General features: G+C 33.8%; 1 protein-coding gene across 1 annotated transcript; it reads right to left on the bottom strand.

Moving 5' to 3' along the window:
• Positions 1–3,762: 3,762 nt before the first annotated feature.
• On the bottom strand, positions 3,763–15,418 carry LOC132551194 (exosome complex component CSL4-like). Its single transcript, XM_060215303.1, has 8 exons — positions 15,312–15,418; positions 12,850–12,968; positions 10,792–10,863; positions 8,965–9,053; positions 8,129–8,162; positions 5,205–5,255; positions 4,101–4,182; positions 3,763–3,906 (listed from the first exon to the last, which is right to left on the bottom strand). Exons 1-8 carry the CDS (start codon positions 15,343–15,345, stop codon positions 3,791–3,793), a joined length of 597 nt encoding a protein of 198 aa, XP_060071286.1. The 5' UTR covers positions 15,346–15,418; the 3' UTR covers positions 3,763–3,790.
• Positions 15,419–16,239: the final 821 nt, after the last annotated feature.

Consider the following 16,239-nt stretch of genomic DNA (forward strand, 5'->3'; position numbering starts at 1 on the left):
CACAAATTTTCTGAACTTGAGGAAATTTTAAATACCATAGAAAAGCATTACATTGAGAAAAACTTAAATTAAATTAAATTTCCTTAACATTTGTAATGATTTTTCATGGGAATTTCAAGTTAAGGAAAATTCCATAGTTAAGGGAGATCCATGAAAGTGGATAATATAACAAAAATATAATGAGGCTTTGTTTTGATTGTAATTTTGACCAAAGTGCTATTTTCTTGATAGGTTTCAGGATTTTCTTCATTGCTTGTTTTCTCAACATATATTTTAATCAGATATATATGTTTCTGCAATGTGTTGTTTACAAACTAGTCAGGAATTCACAGGTTTTACCTGAAAACAATGTTTTTATTAATTGTTTTGTTGGTGTATTCTCTAATCTTAAACAGTATTAAGTGACTGTGCCAGCTGGTCTAGATCATAGGTAGTTACCATTGATGTTGGATTGAATGCCAAACCAGGACAAACTCATTTTGTAACAGCTGTAGTAAGACAATAAATATAAAGGTTGGTTAAACTCGTTAGTTCTCACTAACTTCACTTTATGTCATTTAGCACAAATGTGATTTGTTTTTACTAATACATTATTGATATTATCATAATATACTACCAAAAAAAATTAAAATGTTTGAAAAGGGATCAAATTCAACAAGAAGAAGATAAGAATGTGACTATAACTAAATAAATTCTAATTATCTGCAGAGATTCTACTGACGCTGTATTAACAGAAAGTAATCTCTGTGCAATAACACCTGTAGATAGCAGATATTAAATATTTTTACAAATGTTATAACAATAGATTATACCCAATATAGCTATATGATGTTTGTATACACCAGTATTTGTGCCTTGTGTCCTGTAAGGACTAGTAGAGATGGAAGGTTGTTTATATTTGTATAAGTTCTATTTAAAACTTCAGCATTAATTTATCAATAAATATATACACATGCACTATTAATTCCAAAGATTTAGTTTCAAAATGTTGGTATTTATTTAGTAAATTTATAAATGATAAATTTATGTATCTTCTTATAATCATGGGAATATTTGTTGTCACTTTTTATCCTGTGTGTGAATATTTATGCTGATTATAAATAGGCCTCAAATTAAAATGATGTTTTGGAGGGCAGAAAAAATCTCATATTTAACAAACGACAGTGGTTTTGTTAGTGCACGTTTGTTCTGGGTGTGGTGTGTTTATGATCATGCATGAACAGAACATATATACCTAATTATTTTTGTACCTTGCATCAGTATTTATTCATTTAATAAACTTAACTTTTTACCTGCTTTTTGCTTATTTATCATTAATTGAAGCAATTTCCAATCATTTTTCTAATCCAAACAAATGGTATCTATGCATAATTATCATTATTACCACTAAATATAACACTCTCAACTAGTACACAAATTTCTGTGAAACAAAACATAATCATACACTCAACACACAATATATTTTACCTGAAAACCCAAGTGTTCTAGTTTTAGGGATCCAAGAATGTTTGAGATTAATGTCAATTAGACTCTATATTTCTATTTTGTTACATTTACATTTTTGTAGGTGACAAAATCTATACTCTAAATTCCAATCAAAATCTATAACAAGAGGCCTAGCGGCCTTGACGGTCACCTGAGACTAAGCAATATTGAATATAAAGGTTAAAGGGTAGTTATCAAGTGTCATGAAACAGAAATTGTGACACTGAATATAGTAAGCCAGTGTCAATACATGCATGCCATCAAAACTGTCATCCTATACTGATTATTCTTATGAAGTTATTTTCAGTGGGATTTCATTAATATAGGCATACCATCAAGCCATCATCCTTTACTCATAATTCTAACCAAGTCTGAAATATTTCTAATGAAAATCAAACAAATTATGCTAAAAAATCTAGTTTTCCTATATCAACTATAGTAAACTTTACCCCCTCCCCACTGGGAAATGTGAGACCCTGGGGCCATGAAATTCACAATTTTGATAAAACACCTTAAGATGCTTCCATCCATGCAAAGCATTTGATTTTATCATATCTGGGTGTTAAAAAGAAAATTTTTGAAATTTAAGTCAATTTGACCCCTTTTGGCCCCACCCATCAATTCCTGGGAGTCTGTCAGGACCAAAATGGGCATACCATCAAGCCATCACCCTTAACTTATATTTCCTTTGGAAATTAAACAAATTGTGCTAAAGTATCTAGTTTTCCTATATAAAGTTTAGTAAACTTTACCCCCTTCCCATGGGGATATATGAGACCCTAGGGCCATGAAATCACAATTTTGGTAAAGTACCTTAAGATGCTTCCATTGATGGATAGTATTTGATTCCACCATATCTGGCCCCACTTGTATAAAACATCTCAACTTGAGATTTCCTCAAGTCGAGATTTTCCTCAGCTGATATCTCCTCAAAAACGGCTTGTATAAAATTTTCACAAGGAACAGGAGGAAGGCATCAGTTAGGATGTCCTGAAATTCCTTGAGGAATTTTCATACAAGATATTTTCAAGGAGATATCAGCTGAGGAAAATCTCGACTTGAGGAAATCTCAAGTTGAGATGTTTTATACAAGTGGGGCCTGGGTTTTCAGAAGATTTTTGAAATCCGATTCAATGTTACCCCTTTTGGCCCTGCCCCTCAGGCCCCTGTGGGGTGGGGGCTGTATAATTCACAATTTTGGTTCATCTTAGGCCGGGGAAATTGCAAAATTTCATTGAAATCAAATAAGGCTTTTTGAGAAGTCAAAAATGTTTAATTGTTTATTGACGCACGCTGAAGGTGGTCACAATAGGTCACCATGAGACTTTGTCACAGCTAGATGGCAATCATTAATTTTCACAATAACCTTGGTCAAGGTCAAATTTGTACATCCTAAATGTTGACATTTTTTGAAAATATTGTGTAATGAAACAATAGAAACAATAGGCGAAAGTGAAATACAAGAGTATACATTATTGTATCAAAATGCAAAATATTATAATGATTGTCCATATAACAAAAGTTTTTGTAACAAACATCACCATAAACAATAAACCAAACTCAAATTCAATAACAATAGGGTAAAATATACACAAAAGAAAGAGACTCCTGGACAAGAACAAGGAGAATAAGACCAGGTGTTACTGAAGTGTAAGCATCTTCTGCTTCATCAATGACACATGCATGTTAACCTTGGTCAATCCAAGTCAGTAATGTCACATGCTCAAATGAGAACATGGTAAACATGGTATTCAAAGAACCGAAGACACAATTTTAAACTTTTTTCTTAAAAAACAAATATTTCATCAAGTGATTTCTAAAGTAAATCAGGTGTTTGCTGGTGTTCCAGTATACCCTGTTACCATTTTCAAATACAATTCTTTAAATCATCAAAACTGCAAGAGAATAGATTGAAATACTGCAACAAAGTGATTTCTGTTTCAAAAATTGTTCAATTGAACTTGTTTAAAATACACTTTCCAAGTTCCAAAGAGATCAGTTGACACCAGAAAGTGGAAACAAAGTTGAAAAGCTTGGAAAAATAGAGACAGAAAAAAAATGATCAAAATGATGATTTCTCCCAAAATGCTTTAAAAAATCATAACTTCATGTCATGGTAATTCATGTTTTGCATATTAAGTCAGTTGAAAACAGAGATTTCTATGTTTTATATGATAGGTGTTTTAAACCTGACAGTAAATCACAGAATTTAGCATATATAACATTAATAAAAATCACTACATGATGGAATGACTTGATAGAAAACAAGAACAAAAATTTTATAAAAATGAAAATAATTTATTATTCAAGTATCTGAATAATTAATATAATTTGCTTGCACCTTTGCAACTTTGCGGTATTCTTCTGCCAATGTTTTAGGACACTTCATCTTGCACCAGCTCACTGGAGTCATGTTGGAACCTGTGTAAAGGGAGACAACTACTTTCAAATGATACAAAATCTACAGAAGGACAAAAACATCCAGTACAAGTTAATCCATACTTTTCATTCGAAAGAGTGAAGAATTCCAATGGATTTGATATCTCTAAGAATGTTCACCAAAATTGATTTTGTATAAGAAGATTAAAACTGAGAATTGCGATTGGAACACTTACCAGCCTCACTTGTGGCCATGACAACACCAAGTTCATTTTCTGCTGTAGACAACACATAGGAATGGGCATCTCCTAATGACATCTAGACATTGAGTCAAGGTGAACAGCAATGTTGCAATAACCAAACATTCTAACATCAAATACTGATTATACAATCAATGTTATGTTGATAACAAAGTATCTTGCGTTACAGTAAAATACCTTAATCATTTTTGTTTGATAGAACCGTTAGTCTCCTGTATCTTGTAAACACTTTATCTCTGATTGTTATTGTGATAAAGTGACACAGAAAGTCATGTAGGATTATTACCCAAAACAAGCTAATCTTCAAAGTACTATTGTCAATGTCGACATTAGTGTCTATTAGAAATATTTGTGTTTATATCACAGAAATCCTCCTGTATGTTAGTGTCTATTAGAAATGTTTGTGTTTATATCACAGAAATCCTCCTGTATGTTAGTGTCTATTAGAAATGTTTGTGTTTATATCACAGAAATCCTCCTGTATGTTAGTGTCTATTAGAAATGTTTGTGTTTATATCACAGAAATCCTCCTGTATGTTAGTGTCTATTAGAAATGTTTGTGTTTATATCACAGAAATCCTCCTGTATGTTAGTGTCTATTAGAAATGTTTGTGTTTATATCACAGAAATCCTCCTGTATGTTAGTGTCTATTAGAAATGTTTGTGTTTATATCACAGAAATCCTCCTGTATGTTAGTGTCTATTAGAAATGTTTGTGTTTATATCACAGAAATCCTCCTGTATGTTAGTGTCTATTAGAAATGTTTGTGTTTATATCACAGAAATCCTCCTGTATGTTAGTGTCTATTAGAAATGTTTGTGTTTATATCACAGAAATCCTCCTGTATGTTAGTGTCTATTAGAAATGTTTGTGTTTATATCACAGAAATCCTCCTGTATGTTAGTGTCTATTAGAAATATTTGTGTTTATATCACAGAAATCCTCCTGTATGTTGCCAGAGTTTTAGCAACTTTATTTTATGAATTTTTATTCAATTTAAAAAAATGGCCAAGTAATGTGTTTAGAGGACAAAGTCTGTGACTGTAAATGTACAGTGTTGGAGGAGTATAAAAGGATACAACACGTGCCACCACTATGTCACCTGGTCGGAAACATTTGTACATCTCTATCTGTAAATAAACAATACAATTAGTGTAGACATGACATCATGTATAAAAACTTCATGTTGATTACAAAATTAATGCAAATGATAGCCATTAACACTTTCAGTACATGTATATTGTAAATCCTATCATTGAAGAGTACATGTATATGTGTAAATCCTATATCTCTGAAGCCATTAACACTCAGTACATGTATATTGTAAATCCTATCACCTCTGAAGCCATTAACACTCAGTACATGTATATATTTGTAAATCCTATCACCTCTGAAGCCATTAACACTCAGAACATGTATATTGTAAATCCTATCACCTCTGAAGCCATTAACACTCAGTACATGTATATTTTATGAAATTTCAGTACATGTATTATTCACCTCTGAAGCCATTAAAAAAATGTACAAGTATATGTGTTCCTATCAGGACAAAGTCATGTATATTGTGAGCCATTAACACTTTCAGTACATGTATATTGTAAATCCTATCAAAGCCATTAACACTCAGTACACGTATGCCACCACTATGTCACCATTAACACTCAGTACATGTATATTGTAAATCCTATCACCTCTGTAAATAAACAATACATGTATATTAGTGTAGACATAACAGTACATGTATAAAATCCTATCATGTTGATTACAAAATTAATGCAAATGATAGCCATTAACACTTTCAGTACATGTATATTGTAAATCCTATCACCTCTGCAGCCATTAACACTTTCAGTACATGTATATTGTAAATCCTATCACCTCTGAAGCCATTAACACTCAGTACATGTATATTGTAAATCCTATCACCTCTGAAGCCATTAACACTCAGTACATGTATATTGTAAATCCTATCACCTCTGAAGCCATTAACACTTTCAGTACATGTATATTGTAAATCCTATCACCTCTGAAGCCATTAACACTCAGTACATGTATATTGTAAATCCTATCACCTCTGAAGCCATTAACACTTTCAGTACATGTATATTGTAAATCCTATCACCTCTGAAGCCATTAACACTCAGTACATGTATATTGTAAATCCTATCACCTCTGAAGCCATTAACACTCAGTACATGTATATTGTAAATCCTATCACCTCTGAAGCCATTAACACTCAGAACATGTATATTGTAAATCCTATCACCTCTGAAGTGATCTGATTGAAACTATGCATTTATGTAAGTACTACATATGTACGTTTATATTCTACATGTAAATTAATTACCTGGTTGAAAATATTACAAAATTTGTACATATAAGCTCCATTTCAATATTACAGACTCTAGCTTATACAGGAGTTATCAAGAAATCCCAAAGTGATCTTAGCTTCCCATCATTATTTGTTCTTTAAAAGTTGGATCTTTTTCTTTCTTTCCTTAGTTATTACTCTTAATCTCAGGAAATTCAAATATTCATCTGAGAAATTGCGATAATAACACAGTGTAATAATTATAAATTGTCAAATCCAAGAGGTAAAAGTTTAACATCTTTTTTTTTCCTGTTTGTATGAAGGTATTGTTAAACCACTGATTTTCATTGGGGATTTATTTTTTGTTGACGTTGTGGCTATTCTACAAATTTAGATGTCCATGAACTGTTAAATCAAGTTTACACTGATTCATTGAGATATATTTATCCACATATATAAATGAACACTAAACAGTTTTTTTTTTTGTTTTTTTTGAAAAGCATGAAATTTGTTACCCCCCAAAAATATAGAATTTTACAGTATTTTGTTAAAATTTAATTTGAAGCTTTGAAATTGCTAATCCTTTGAGAAAATAATATAATTGTGAACAAAAAGGTGCCCTCCTCTGTTCTTGCTCTACATTATATGGAATTTAAAAATTCTTAAGAATTAGTGATACTAATCTTCAACTGTCAAAATTCAAGATGGTCACTTGTCTGCTGTTATGTATGTTTAATCAGGCCCAAAATTACAAAAAAACCCACATCTAGTGGACAAGAGGAATCTACATATAACAAGAGTGCCGTGGACACAATATACAAAAAATCAAGATCAAGATAAAATGGCATAAATCTTACAAAAATCAATGAACCGTAAAATCGCCCCTTCATGCAAATCAATCCAATGTAGTAGTGACATTGAGCAAGTTTCGTGAGAACTGAGAAACATCCATCCATTATCTCTCACCAAATGGTAACAACGAGAATTATTTACCAACAGAACCTGGACATAGGGCAATTTGATAATCCAACATCTGATGATGGTGGGCTAAAGATTCTCTATGTAAACCAATATAAAATAGCAAAGACATTCTTGTGACTAATTTCTACTTTGCCTGCAACAAAAAGTGTCGAAAACGAAACTATGGTGTGACATTTGCCAGGCGATCATCATCATCATTACCTGGTATATGTATTTCGCTTTTGAAAAGTTGTGTGTTTAGATATGTTCCTTCAATAACTTTAACCAAACTTGGTATGTATATTTGTAGTTATATCTGTGACCATATCATCATACTGGGCACCTCAACACATCCATCATTTACAAAATATTTTCCAGAATTCACTGTCCAGCAACCAGGAAAACTATTGTTCTATTCACTTTTGTAATCAGATTTAGTCATATTGAATTATATACCGTTAAATTTCTGACATCATTTCTCTTCCCTCCCTGAGAAGGTGAATTTATCACAGTGAATTTTGAGAATTAAATAATTTTAAACAACTTTATATATTACAATGCATATCAGAAATCAAACATGACAACAACAAATCTATAGTGAACCTGTAACATTCGTCTTTGTTGTTTCAATATTTCATTTCAGAGTGATATTAATATCCATGCAAAGTATTCATGTGATAGCTTTAGATATATTCTCAACATTAATCTTAACTTATGTGAAAAAGAACATACCTTATCTTTTTCTGTGGCTCTCACATCTTCTTTTCTGAAACAGGATATAGAGGAGCTTATATTTGACATGTGTATGATATTGGTAATTGAAAGATGTGTAAAATTTGTACATTTAACTGGGTACAGCAGTGTTGATAATGTCTTACATCTCTGGTCCAAATACTATCTAAACAGTATCCTTAGACACAGAATTTGTGCATGAACAAACTGTATTAAGTACATATCAAGGGTTATGAAATGAGATGGTTAACGACGGCAAAGTAAATACACAAATGAATATTTCTACAGTGCCTACGTTTAGGGTTATATCAGAAAAACACCTCCAACATTTGAAGTGATAATAACCTAATTGGATGAGGTCCCTGGTGGGTTAATTCAAACTAATGGCTGCAAAGTGACAGTAAATTTACTGGATGAGGTTCCTGATGGGTAATTTTAAGGGTAATGACTCCAAAGTGACAGTAAATTTACTGGATGAGGTACCTGATGGGTAATTTTAAGGGTTACCCGTAATGACTCCAAAGTGACAGTAAATTTACTGGATGAGGTTCCTGAAGGGTTATTTCATATCAAGGCCTCCAAGGGTTTTCCAGAGCATTAACCCTTCCAAAGTGACAGTAAAACTTACCTGAAAGTGACCATGAAGGGTTTACACAGTAAAGCCCCTAAATGGACAGTAAACTTACCTGATGCTGCCCCAATTGGTTATTTCAGAGTATTAAATTGACTGGCAAGGCCCCTGATAGGCTCATTTTAAATTATGCTTTCAACATCTAAAGTGACAGTAAAATTAAGAAGAGTGATGCTGCTAACATTTAGAGTGACAGTAGACCTACCTGATGAGGCCCCTGAAGGGTTCTTTTAGAGTTATGCCTCCTACACTTAAGATGGAACATTTGCAGAAACGTGGATTTACATTTGTCACCTAAAAAATACAAAGACAGAAATCTAAATAAAATCTTTTGATAAAAAACAATATCTACTGCATCAGAAATCAGAAAAAGAAAATGAGCTAGAGTTTACAACTGAAGAAAACAAGCATGTTAACTCTCACTAGTTCACAAGTATTGAGATATATACTGAAAGGATAAAGAAACGCAGGGTAACATTTATTCCGATATTTTGAAAACCCATTCTCCAAATAAAGTGAAACTTTGTGGATTGAGTAATTAGGTCATATTGCACCTTGTCATGTATCGAAAATTTAGTCATGGTACAGTGCGCAGCTCTGGTAAATGGAGGAAGGAAAAAACAAGAATCTCGTGCACCGTGTTGTTCTGGTCTCATGCAGCGTTGGTCAAGTCACTCTTCGTTAGTCTTTATACAGACCAACTGCTTCCCTAAAATTAATTGAGAATTTGATTCGTTTTAAGAATGGCATGACTCACAGAAGTTCAGAGGGGTCAAGCCATTCAGATGCTGATGCAAGGACAGCTGCAAAATCAGATTGCTAGGCACTTTGGTGTTAATGTTTCCACCATAGAACGTCTTGTATGACGTCTGCGGGAAACTTGGCGATTGGCCGATCGACCTAGGTCAGGACGTCCGCGCGTAACATCACAACGTCAGGATCGCTATATCGTCGTCTCTCATGTGCGTAATCGGCACCTTACTGCCGTTGAGAGTGCACTTAATGTTTGTGGAAATCATGGGCATCCTATAAGTTAAAAAACTGTAAGAAATCGATTACGAGAAATTGGTTTAAGAGCACGTCGCCCTACGTAGGTCCACACCTTACCCATGCTCGACGTCAGCGTCGTATGGCCTGGGTCGCTGCACATGCTCCACGACGGTTACCACTGAGGCAGTGGAGACAAGTTTTCTTCACGGACGTGTCTCGATTCTGTCTTTATCGATCTGACGGCTGTCAACATGTCTACCGACGTCATGGCAAACGTTTTACGGATGCTTGCGTTGTAGAGAGGGATAGGTTTGGGGGCAGTTCAGTAATGGTGTGGGGAGGAATCTCACACGGGTTAAAATCACAATAGGTTGTTATTGATGGCAATTTAACTGCAGCTAAGTATAGACATGAGATCCTCCGACCCCATGTTATCCCTTTCTTACAGCAGCATAATCTAACCCTCCAGCAGGATAATGCTAGGCCCCACGTAGCAAGGATTTGCCAAGCCTTTCTGGCCAACAACAACATTCAACCACTAGATTGGCCGCCATATAGCCCTGATTTGTCCCCGATCGAGCATCTTTGAGACCAGTTGGATAGACAGGTCCGAAAGCGCCAGCCACCCTCTGCTACTCGAGAGCAGTTGACCAGAGCTCTGATTGAAGAGTGGGACAACATCCCCATCAGACGGATTAACGCTCTCATGAACTCTATGACTAGAAGAATAAGGGCCGTGACCACAGCAAACGGCGGACACACAAGATATTGATGACTCAGTTCAATTTCAATTTCAAAATCCTATGGGTCCATTCAATTTTACCATTAGTACCTCTAAACCAATTGCCAGATGCAAAATACAGACTTTGGAAATTTTTAAGCTTTAATTTATCTGTAAGTATACAAAATTTCGTTTTAAATGAAGCCCAATATCATACTTAATTTCTGGTTTAAAGTTCACCCTGCGTTTCTTTATCCTTTCAGTATAATTATATAACAAGGAACTGTCTACCATTTCTACAACAGCAGACATTGTACTTACTCTGGTTGTAACTACTGCATCCACTGTTGGCACAATGTTCAGCTCTGTGTCTGTCTTCACTTCCAAAATCACCTGTGGTACAAGGGACATTAAGTAAAATTTGTCTTTCAAATACTTCACAGGAAATCATAACAAATTTCTTAAACATTCTACTGTCCCATTACAGCAGTGAATATCAATGTCTCATTACAGTAGTTAATATTGTACATGTCTCATTACAGCAGCCTGTATTGTACATGTCCCATTACAGCAGCATGTTGTGTACATGTTTCATTACAGCAGCATGTATTGTACATGTCTCATTACAGCATCATGTATTGTACATGTCTCATTACAGCAGTGAGTATTGTACATGTCTCATTACAGCAGCATGTATTAAACATGTCTCATTACAGCAGCATGTATTGTACATGTCTCATTACAGCAGCATGTATTGTACATGTCTCATTACAGCAGCCTGTATTGTGCATGTCTCATTACAGCAGCATGTATTGTACATTTCTCATTACAGCAGCATGTATTGTACATGTCTCCTTACAGCAGTGAGTATTGTACATGCCTTGTTACAGCAATATGTATTGTACAGGTCTTATTACAGCAGTTATTATTAATACTTTACCGAAAATTGTACATGAAAAATATGAAGTAAATGTTGTGATACTGTTAGGGGTTAAGATATAGCCATCAAAATAGGGAAGATTGAGATCTTCTTTCATCAGTACAACTGAGTAAGTTTTTTTATAAGCTGCATCAGCTTTCATAATGTAAATTCCAAAACGTTAAACCTTGTACTTTCAACACCTCTCCACCAATTGTCAAGAAATTCTCAATTCATATCACTACTTTTTTTTGTCTTAAATGACCACACATAACCTTGCGGGTTAGAATTGAAATAAAATACAAATATAAGCTGTATGACCTAGCTTTTTCAAAATAGACCAATTACCAAAAAACTAAAGTTAAACTGAGACAAACTTCTTCCATTTATACCTAAGCTTGAACTAAATACCTGACAATACTAAACATTTATCAAATTGAGATTGGGATCAGGTATTCATATCATAAATAATTGATAACATAAAGATTTTGTATTAAATAAGCATACCATAAAAGGTATCACAATAACGTATGCTATGATGATGGATATGGTGAATTAAATAGTTCCTCTAATGATCACACAGCTGTAATTGTCGACAGTTATACATTTGGATAAAGACGACTACACCATCACTAATGCATCATGGTTCTACACCATTTTCCAACACTACAGACAATCATTATTTGTGTATCAACATTTTAGAATGGGTAATGGAATTGTCTTTTATTTAAAAGAGGCCTTTCTGACAATAAAGACATATATATTAGATGCAGAAGTACTAATAGTAGTAACGGTACTATAAAATGTTTGGTGAGTTTTGAAAAGTCTCCTCCATTCACTCCTACAAACTTTCAGCTCAATCAGAACACTGGATCATTTGTGACAACTTACAGCTGAACCCGTATTTAGAGAAGAAGTTAAAAAAATAGGTATCATTCAGAGAAACCATAATTACCTAATCATGTTACAAAATAGCCACCATGCATGGCTGCCATATTGAACTTTCCACTACGGCCAACAAAATAACAACATTTTGTTGGCTTTCATTCTTCAATATCCCTATGAATTTTTAGCTCCATGGCACCAGAGGAAATTGAGAAGAAGTTTTAAAATGTGTTTTTAAAGTTTTCAGTAATGGTGGCTAAATGGGTTTCGTACCTACATTAAAAATAACCGTATATAGTCAGGACCATCTCAGGATTATTTCAGAGCAGTTTCAGCTCAATCTTACCTTATATCCCCAACAATTTTCAGCACAGTAGTTGGACTCAAAATGAAGTGAAGTATGTTTTTCAAGTTGGTGGCTATATTGGATTTTGGACTGACTTGAAAATAAAAAAGCACAACACAGTGGAAAGTGCACAAATGACTGATTAAACAAAATGGCTATAGGTCATACTGACCCTACAGGTCAGATGACCAAAAAAACTATGAGAATTAATGATATTATGAAGATGTACCTGATCATCATCAGATTTTGTTGTTAAATATCCAGCCAGACTAGAATAAACAAAGCCAGCTCGGGTGTAGGTACCATTTCCAGCCACCACCTTCTCATCATGTCTACAGATTCTTTGACCTGCAAATAAAACAAAGATGTTAAAATTCACAAGCCACTGAAATTATTATTTTTATCAGGAAACAAACGTCAGACTGAAAACTGATTAAACAAAAGTTGATATTTATTTTATGTTTGAATCATACACATGTATAAGACTGAAACAAAAAATAGTATTAAACAGTACTAAATAGTATTAAACAGTACTAAATAGTATTAAACAGTACTAAATAGTATTAAGTTCACATAGGATTAAGGTCAGATACACATACGATGTAATATAAAACACTGGAATACTAAATGGATTACATATTTAGAATGAAGTATAAGCAACAGAATTTAGAGTCAAATCATTGCAGCTAAAATGTTAGAAGGATGTCATAATATTTTGTGACCACATCTAACATTCAGTCAAAATGACAACCTCTGCCTCTATCATTAAGGGTGTCATTTTAACAGGTCATTGATCTTACACACTGAAATATGTAACAACCTCCTGAACAGACCAGGAAATGTCTTAGTCTGCTAAAATTGATCACAGGATTAGATATTTTGGTTGGTTGCCTGTTTATAGTTTTTGTGAAAATGATTATGACAGCCAGCATGTTTTGGTATTGTGTGGTAAGTTAACACCAACAAGCTGCCCATAGGATCAAGTTTAAATGAAAGTTTGGCTGGAACTTCAAACTCATTCCTGTTTCAAGAAAATCTAAAATATATTCCTCTCTGCAACTCTGTAATGGAAACTAATGTACATTTATTTTGGAAATGTGATCAATTCCAAAATCTAGATATGTTGTTAGAGGCTTTATTCATACCCTTTATATCAAATAAACAAACTCCGTTTTTGGTGAGATCAGTAATTACAACATTCCAATATACATGTATTAAATTGACTTAATTAATTAATTTATTTGAAAGGTTAAGTCTGCTATTTCATCAAGATAAAATCAATAATCAGGTTACCTGTATACTGCATATAAAACAAACCAAGTCACCTTAAACATTAATTTATTACTCTAGATATTCCAACTAAACTTGTTTGTAAAGGGGAGATATGCACAAAAATTTGTGTATCATTCAAACATTGGAAAAATCAATAAATATTACAGATTAATGTATGTAATATTTTTATAAATAGTAATATTTAAACTTACAATATGCATTAATACAGCATACTTCATATAGTTGAAATTTTATGTCAGTTTTTTTATTCCAAGTCTCTGACATGGTCATCGTGCATTAGCAGCACAATATACCAATACCACTGCTACTAGCCAATCCCCATCCCTTCCTTTTGTGTACTCTCCCTGCATCTCTCTCTCTATCTCTCTCCCAGTTTTATACTTTTCAAGTCTTTCATTTGTCTGTCTTCAAGTTGTATGATCATAAGTACACAGGTTATATTTATATAGAAATCTTATTCATTTCAACCATATACTGATCATTCCTGATGTAAGCACGCGAGGGTTTTACTGTGGGAGGAAGGGAAGACAATCTATCCATCCAGCGAATCAAACCCTAGACAGCAAGGTGAAAGACAAGTGCTACCACTGCACCATCCAACCATAACCTGATTAGGATGAAACAATAGAATCTAGAAGAAGAAGAAAATGTGAATTAGTTGATCAACTTGTGCTCCCTTCCAGGCAGTGCCTATTTCATATCACATTGTAAATAGTTAGTAATAACAGACTAGAAAGGTCCATATTCACCATGACTAAAACTCATTTTCAGGCCCCTGTGTCTTTGTACTAATATTTATATCCTGCCTGTTGTGTCATTGCTATCCATGTCTAAGTTTGAATTATACTGAGGTTTATCCACTTTTTATATCAGTTTGTTCTTGTGATCAGGATCTGGAGTCTGTCGCTTTGTATATACCGACAAACTGTTTGGCAACACAATGAATGAAATATTTCTGACTTACCTAGGCCTGGTAGCCTAAATCAGAACAAACTTGCAATTATCAAAACGGGCTTCGATTCAACAAGACAGTTTTACATATATATGTAGTCAGAAAACAAAACATGACAACGCATATGCCGTACAGCTTTACTTAAGTCGTTAATTTAAAAACTTGTCAAATTAAACCATAGTCTGCGCATTTATTAAACGTGCTTCCTCTTCTTGATGTGGGTATCTATATAGTGGGCAGATGAAAGTAATTAACAAAAATATCTTACTTGTACATATTGCTAACTTAACTTCTGGACTGTGGATTTTAAATCGGTGTTAAATACCAGATAACCTGAAGTACTACGTATGTGACAACTGAAATCAAATTTGATTTATATTTATACAGTCAACAAAAATAAACAATGACATTGTAGTATCATGTTTAGCAAAAGAAACAAAACAAACCTGGGACACACACCTTCTCCATGGGGGCAGACATCTTGTTTGGATGAGTCTATGTTCGCTTGAGGTAGAAATTAAGCGAAGTTACTTTGTAGTGAGCGTCCCCGTACACCATACGTTTTTATAGTTCAGACACAACTCAAATATTATCATTCCAAAACAATGTGCTTACAACGTAAACGTTGCATTTGGCAGTTACCCTATATCATTAATATAAAAACAAAACAAAAACCCCACACATTTTAGGTAATCCCTTTTCCGGTTCCGGAGGTAAGATGGTGGCACGTAGATACTACTTCAACCCAACAGTACTTCATATTACCATGTATTATTAAATAAAGAGGTACAAAAATATCATTCTTTGATTTTCTTTTTTTAAAAAAAATATGATGTAAGCGTCGAATATTGTGTCAATGAAGATGAGTTCCGAACATTTGGTGTGTTACAGTTGTCTCCCCTATGACGAGGGTTGTATCCCTATAGTTGTCCATTAACGTTCTGTCACGTTTTCCACCCTTCAAATGAGCAATTAATACACCAAGTTTAAAATGATCAGGATATGACGCCCTATCTATTATATCATTAAAACATGTAACAATTGTGTTAAGACAATTGGAACTAGCACAATTCCGTCATGCTCACCGGCTTTACCACTGCTCATATTTTTAATAGCATGTTTAACCTCGGGGACTGTGATGTGATCGTCACAAATACCACCAGTATTGTTAAAACTATCAGTATATGTATACCATCGACTAAGTGTTCAGTGTGATTTTAGAATTCGTCGTCAAAATGCGGTTCGTTAACGGGACTTAATAAATCACGAAAATGCCCATACCATGCATCCCTCAGAAGCTCAGGGTCACGAATAATCTTTCCATTTACTGACAATTCACACGATGAAGATTGTTTATTTATATTTCGTTTTACA

Source organism: Ylistrum balloti, unplaced genomic scaffold (assembly GCF_031769215.1).
Source record: "Ylistrum balloti isolate Yb309-2 unplaced genomic scaffold, AGI_CSIRO_Ybal_v1 Utg370184, whole genome shotgun sequence".
In the NCBI taxonomy this organism is placed as follows: domain Eukaryota; kingdom Metazoa; phylum Mollusca; class Bivalvia; order Pectinida; family Pectinidae; genus Ylistrum; species Ylistrum balloti.

Bases quoted from the DNA above. Each gene is read 5' to 3' on its own strand.
- LOC132551194 (XM_060215303.1), bottom strand. From the start codon at position 15,345: ATGTCTGCCCCCATGGAGAAGGTGTGTGTCCCAG. The intron at 10,864-12,849 runs GTACATCTTCAT...CTTGTACCACAG, and splicing joins CAAAATCTGATGATGATCAG to GTGATTTTGGAAGTGAAGAC. The intron at 8,163-8,964 runs GTAGGTCTACTG...ATCCTGTTTCAG, and splicing joins CCCTTCAGGGGCCTCATCAG to AAAAGAAGATGTGAGAGCCA.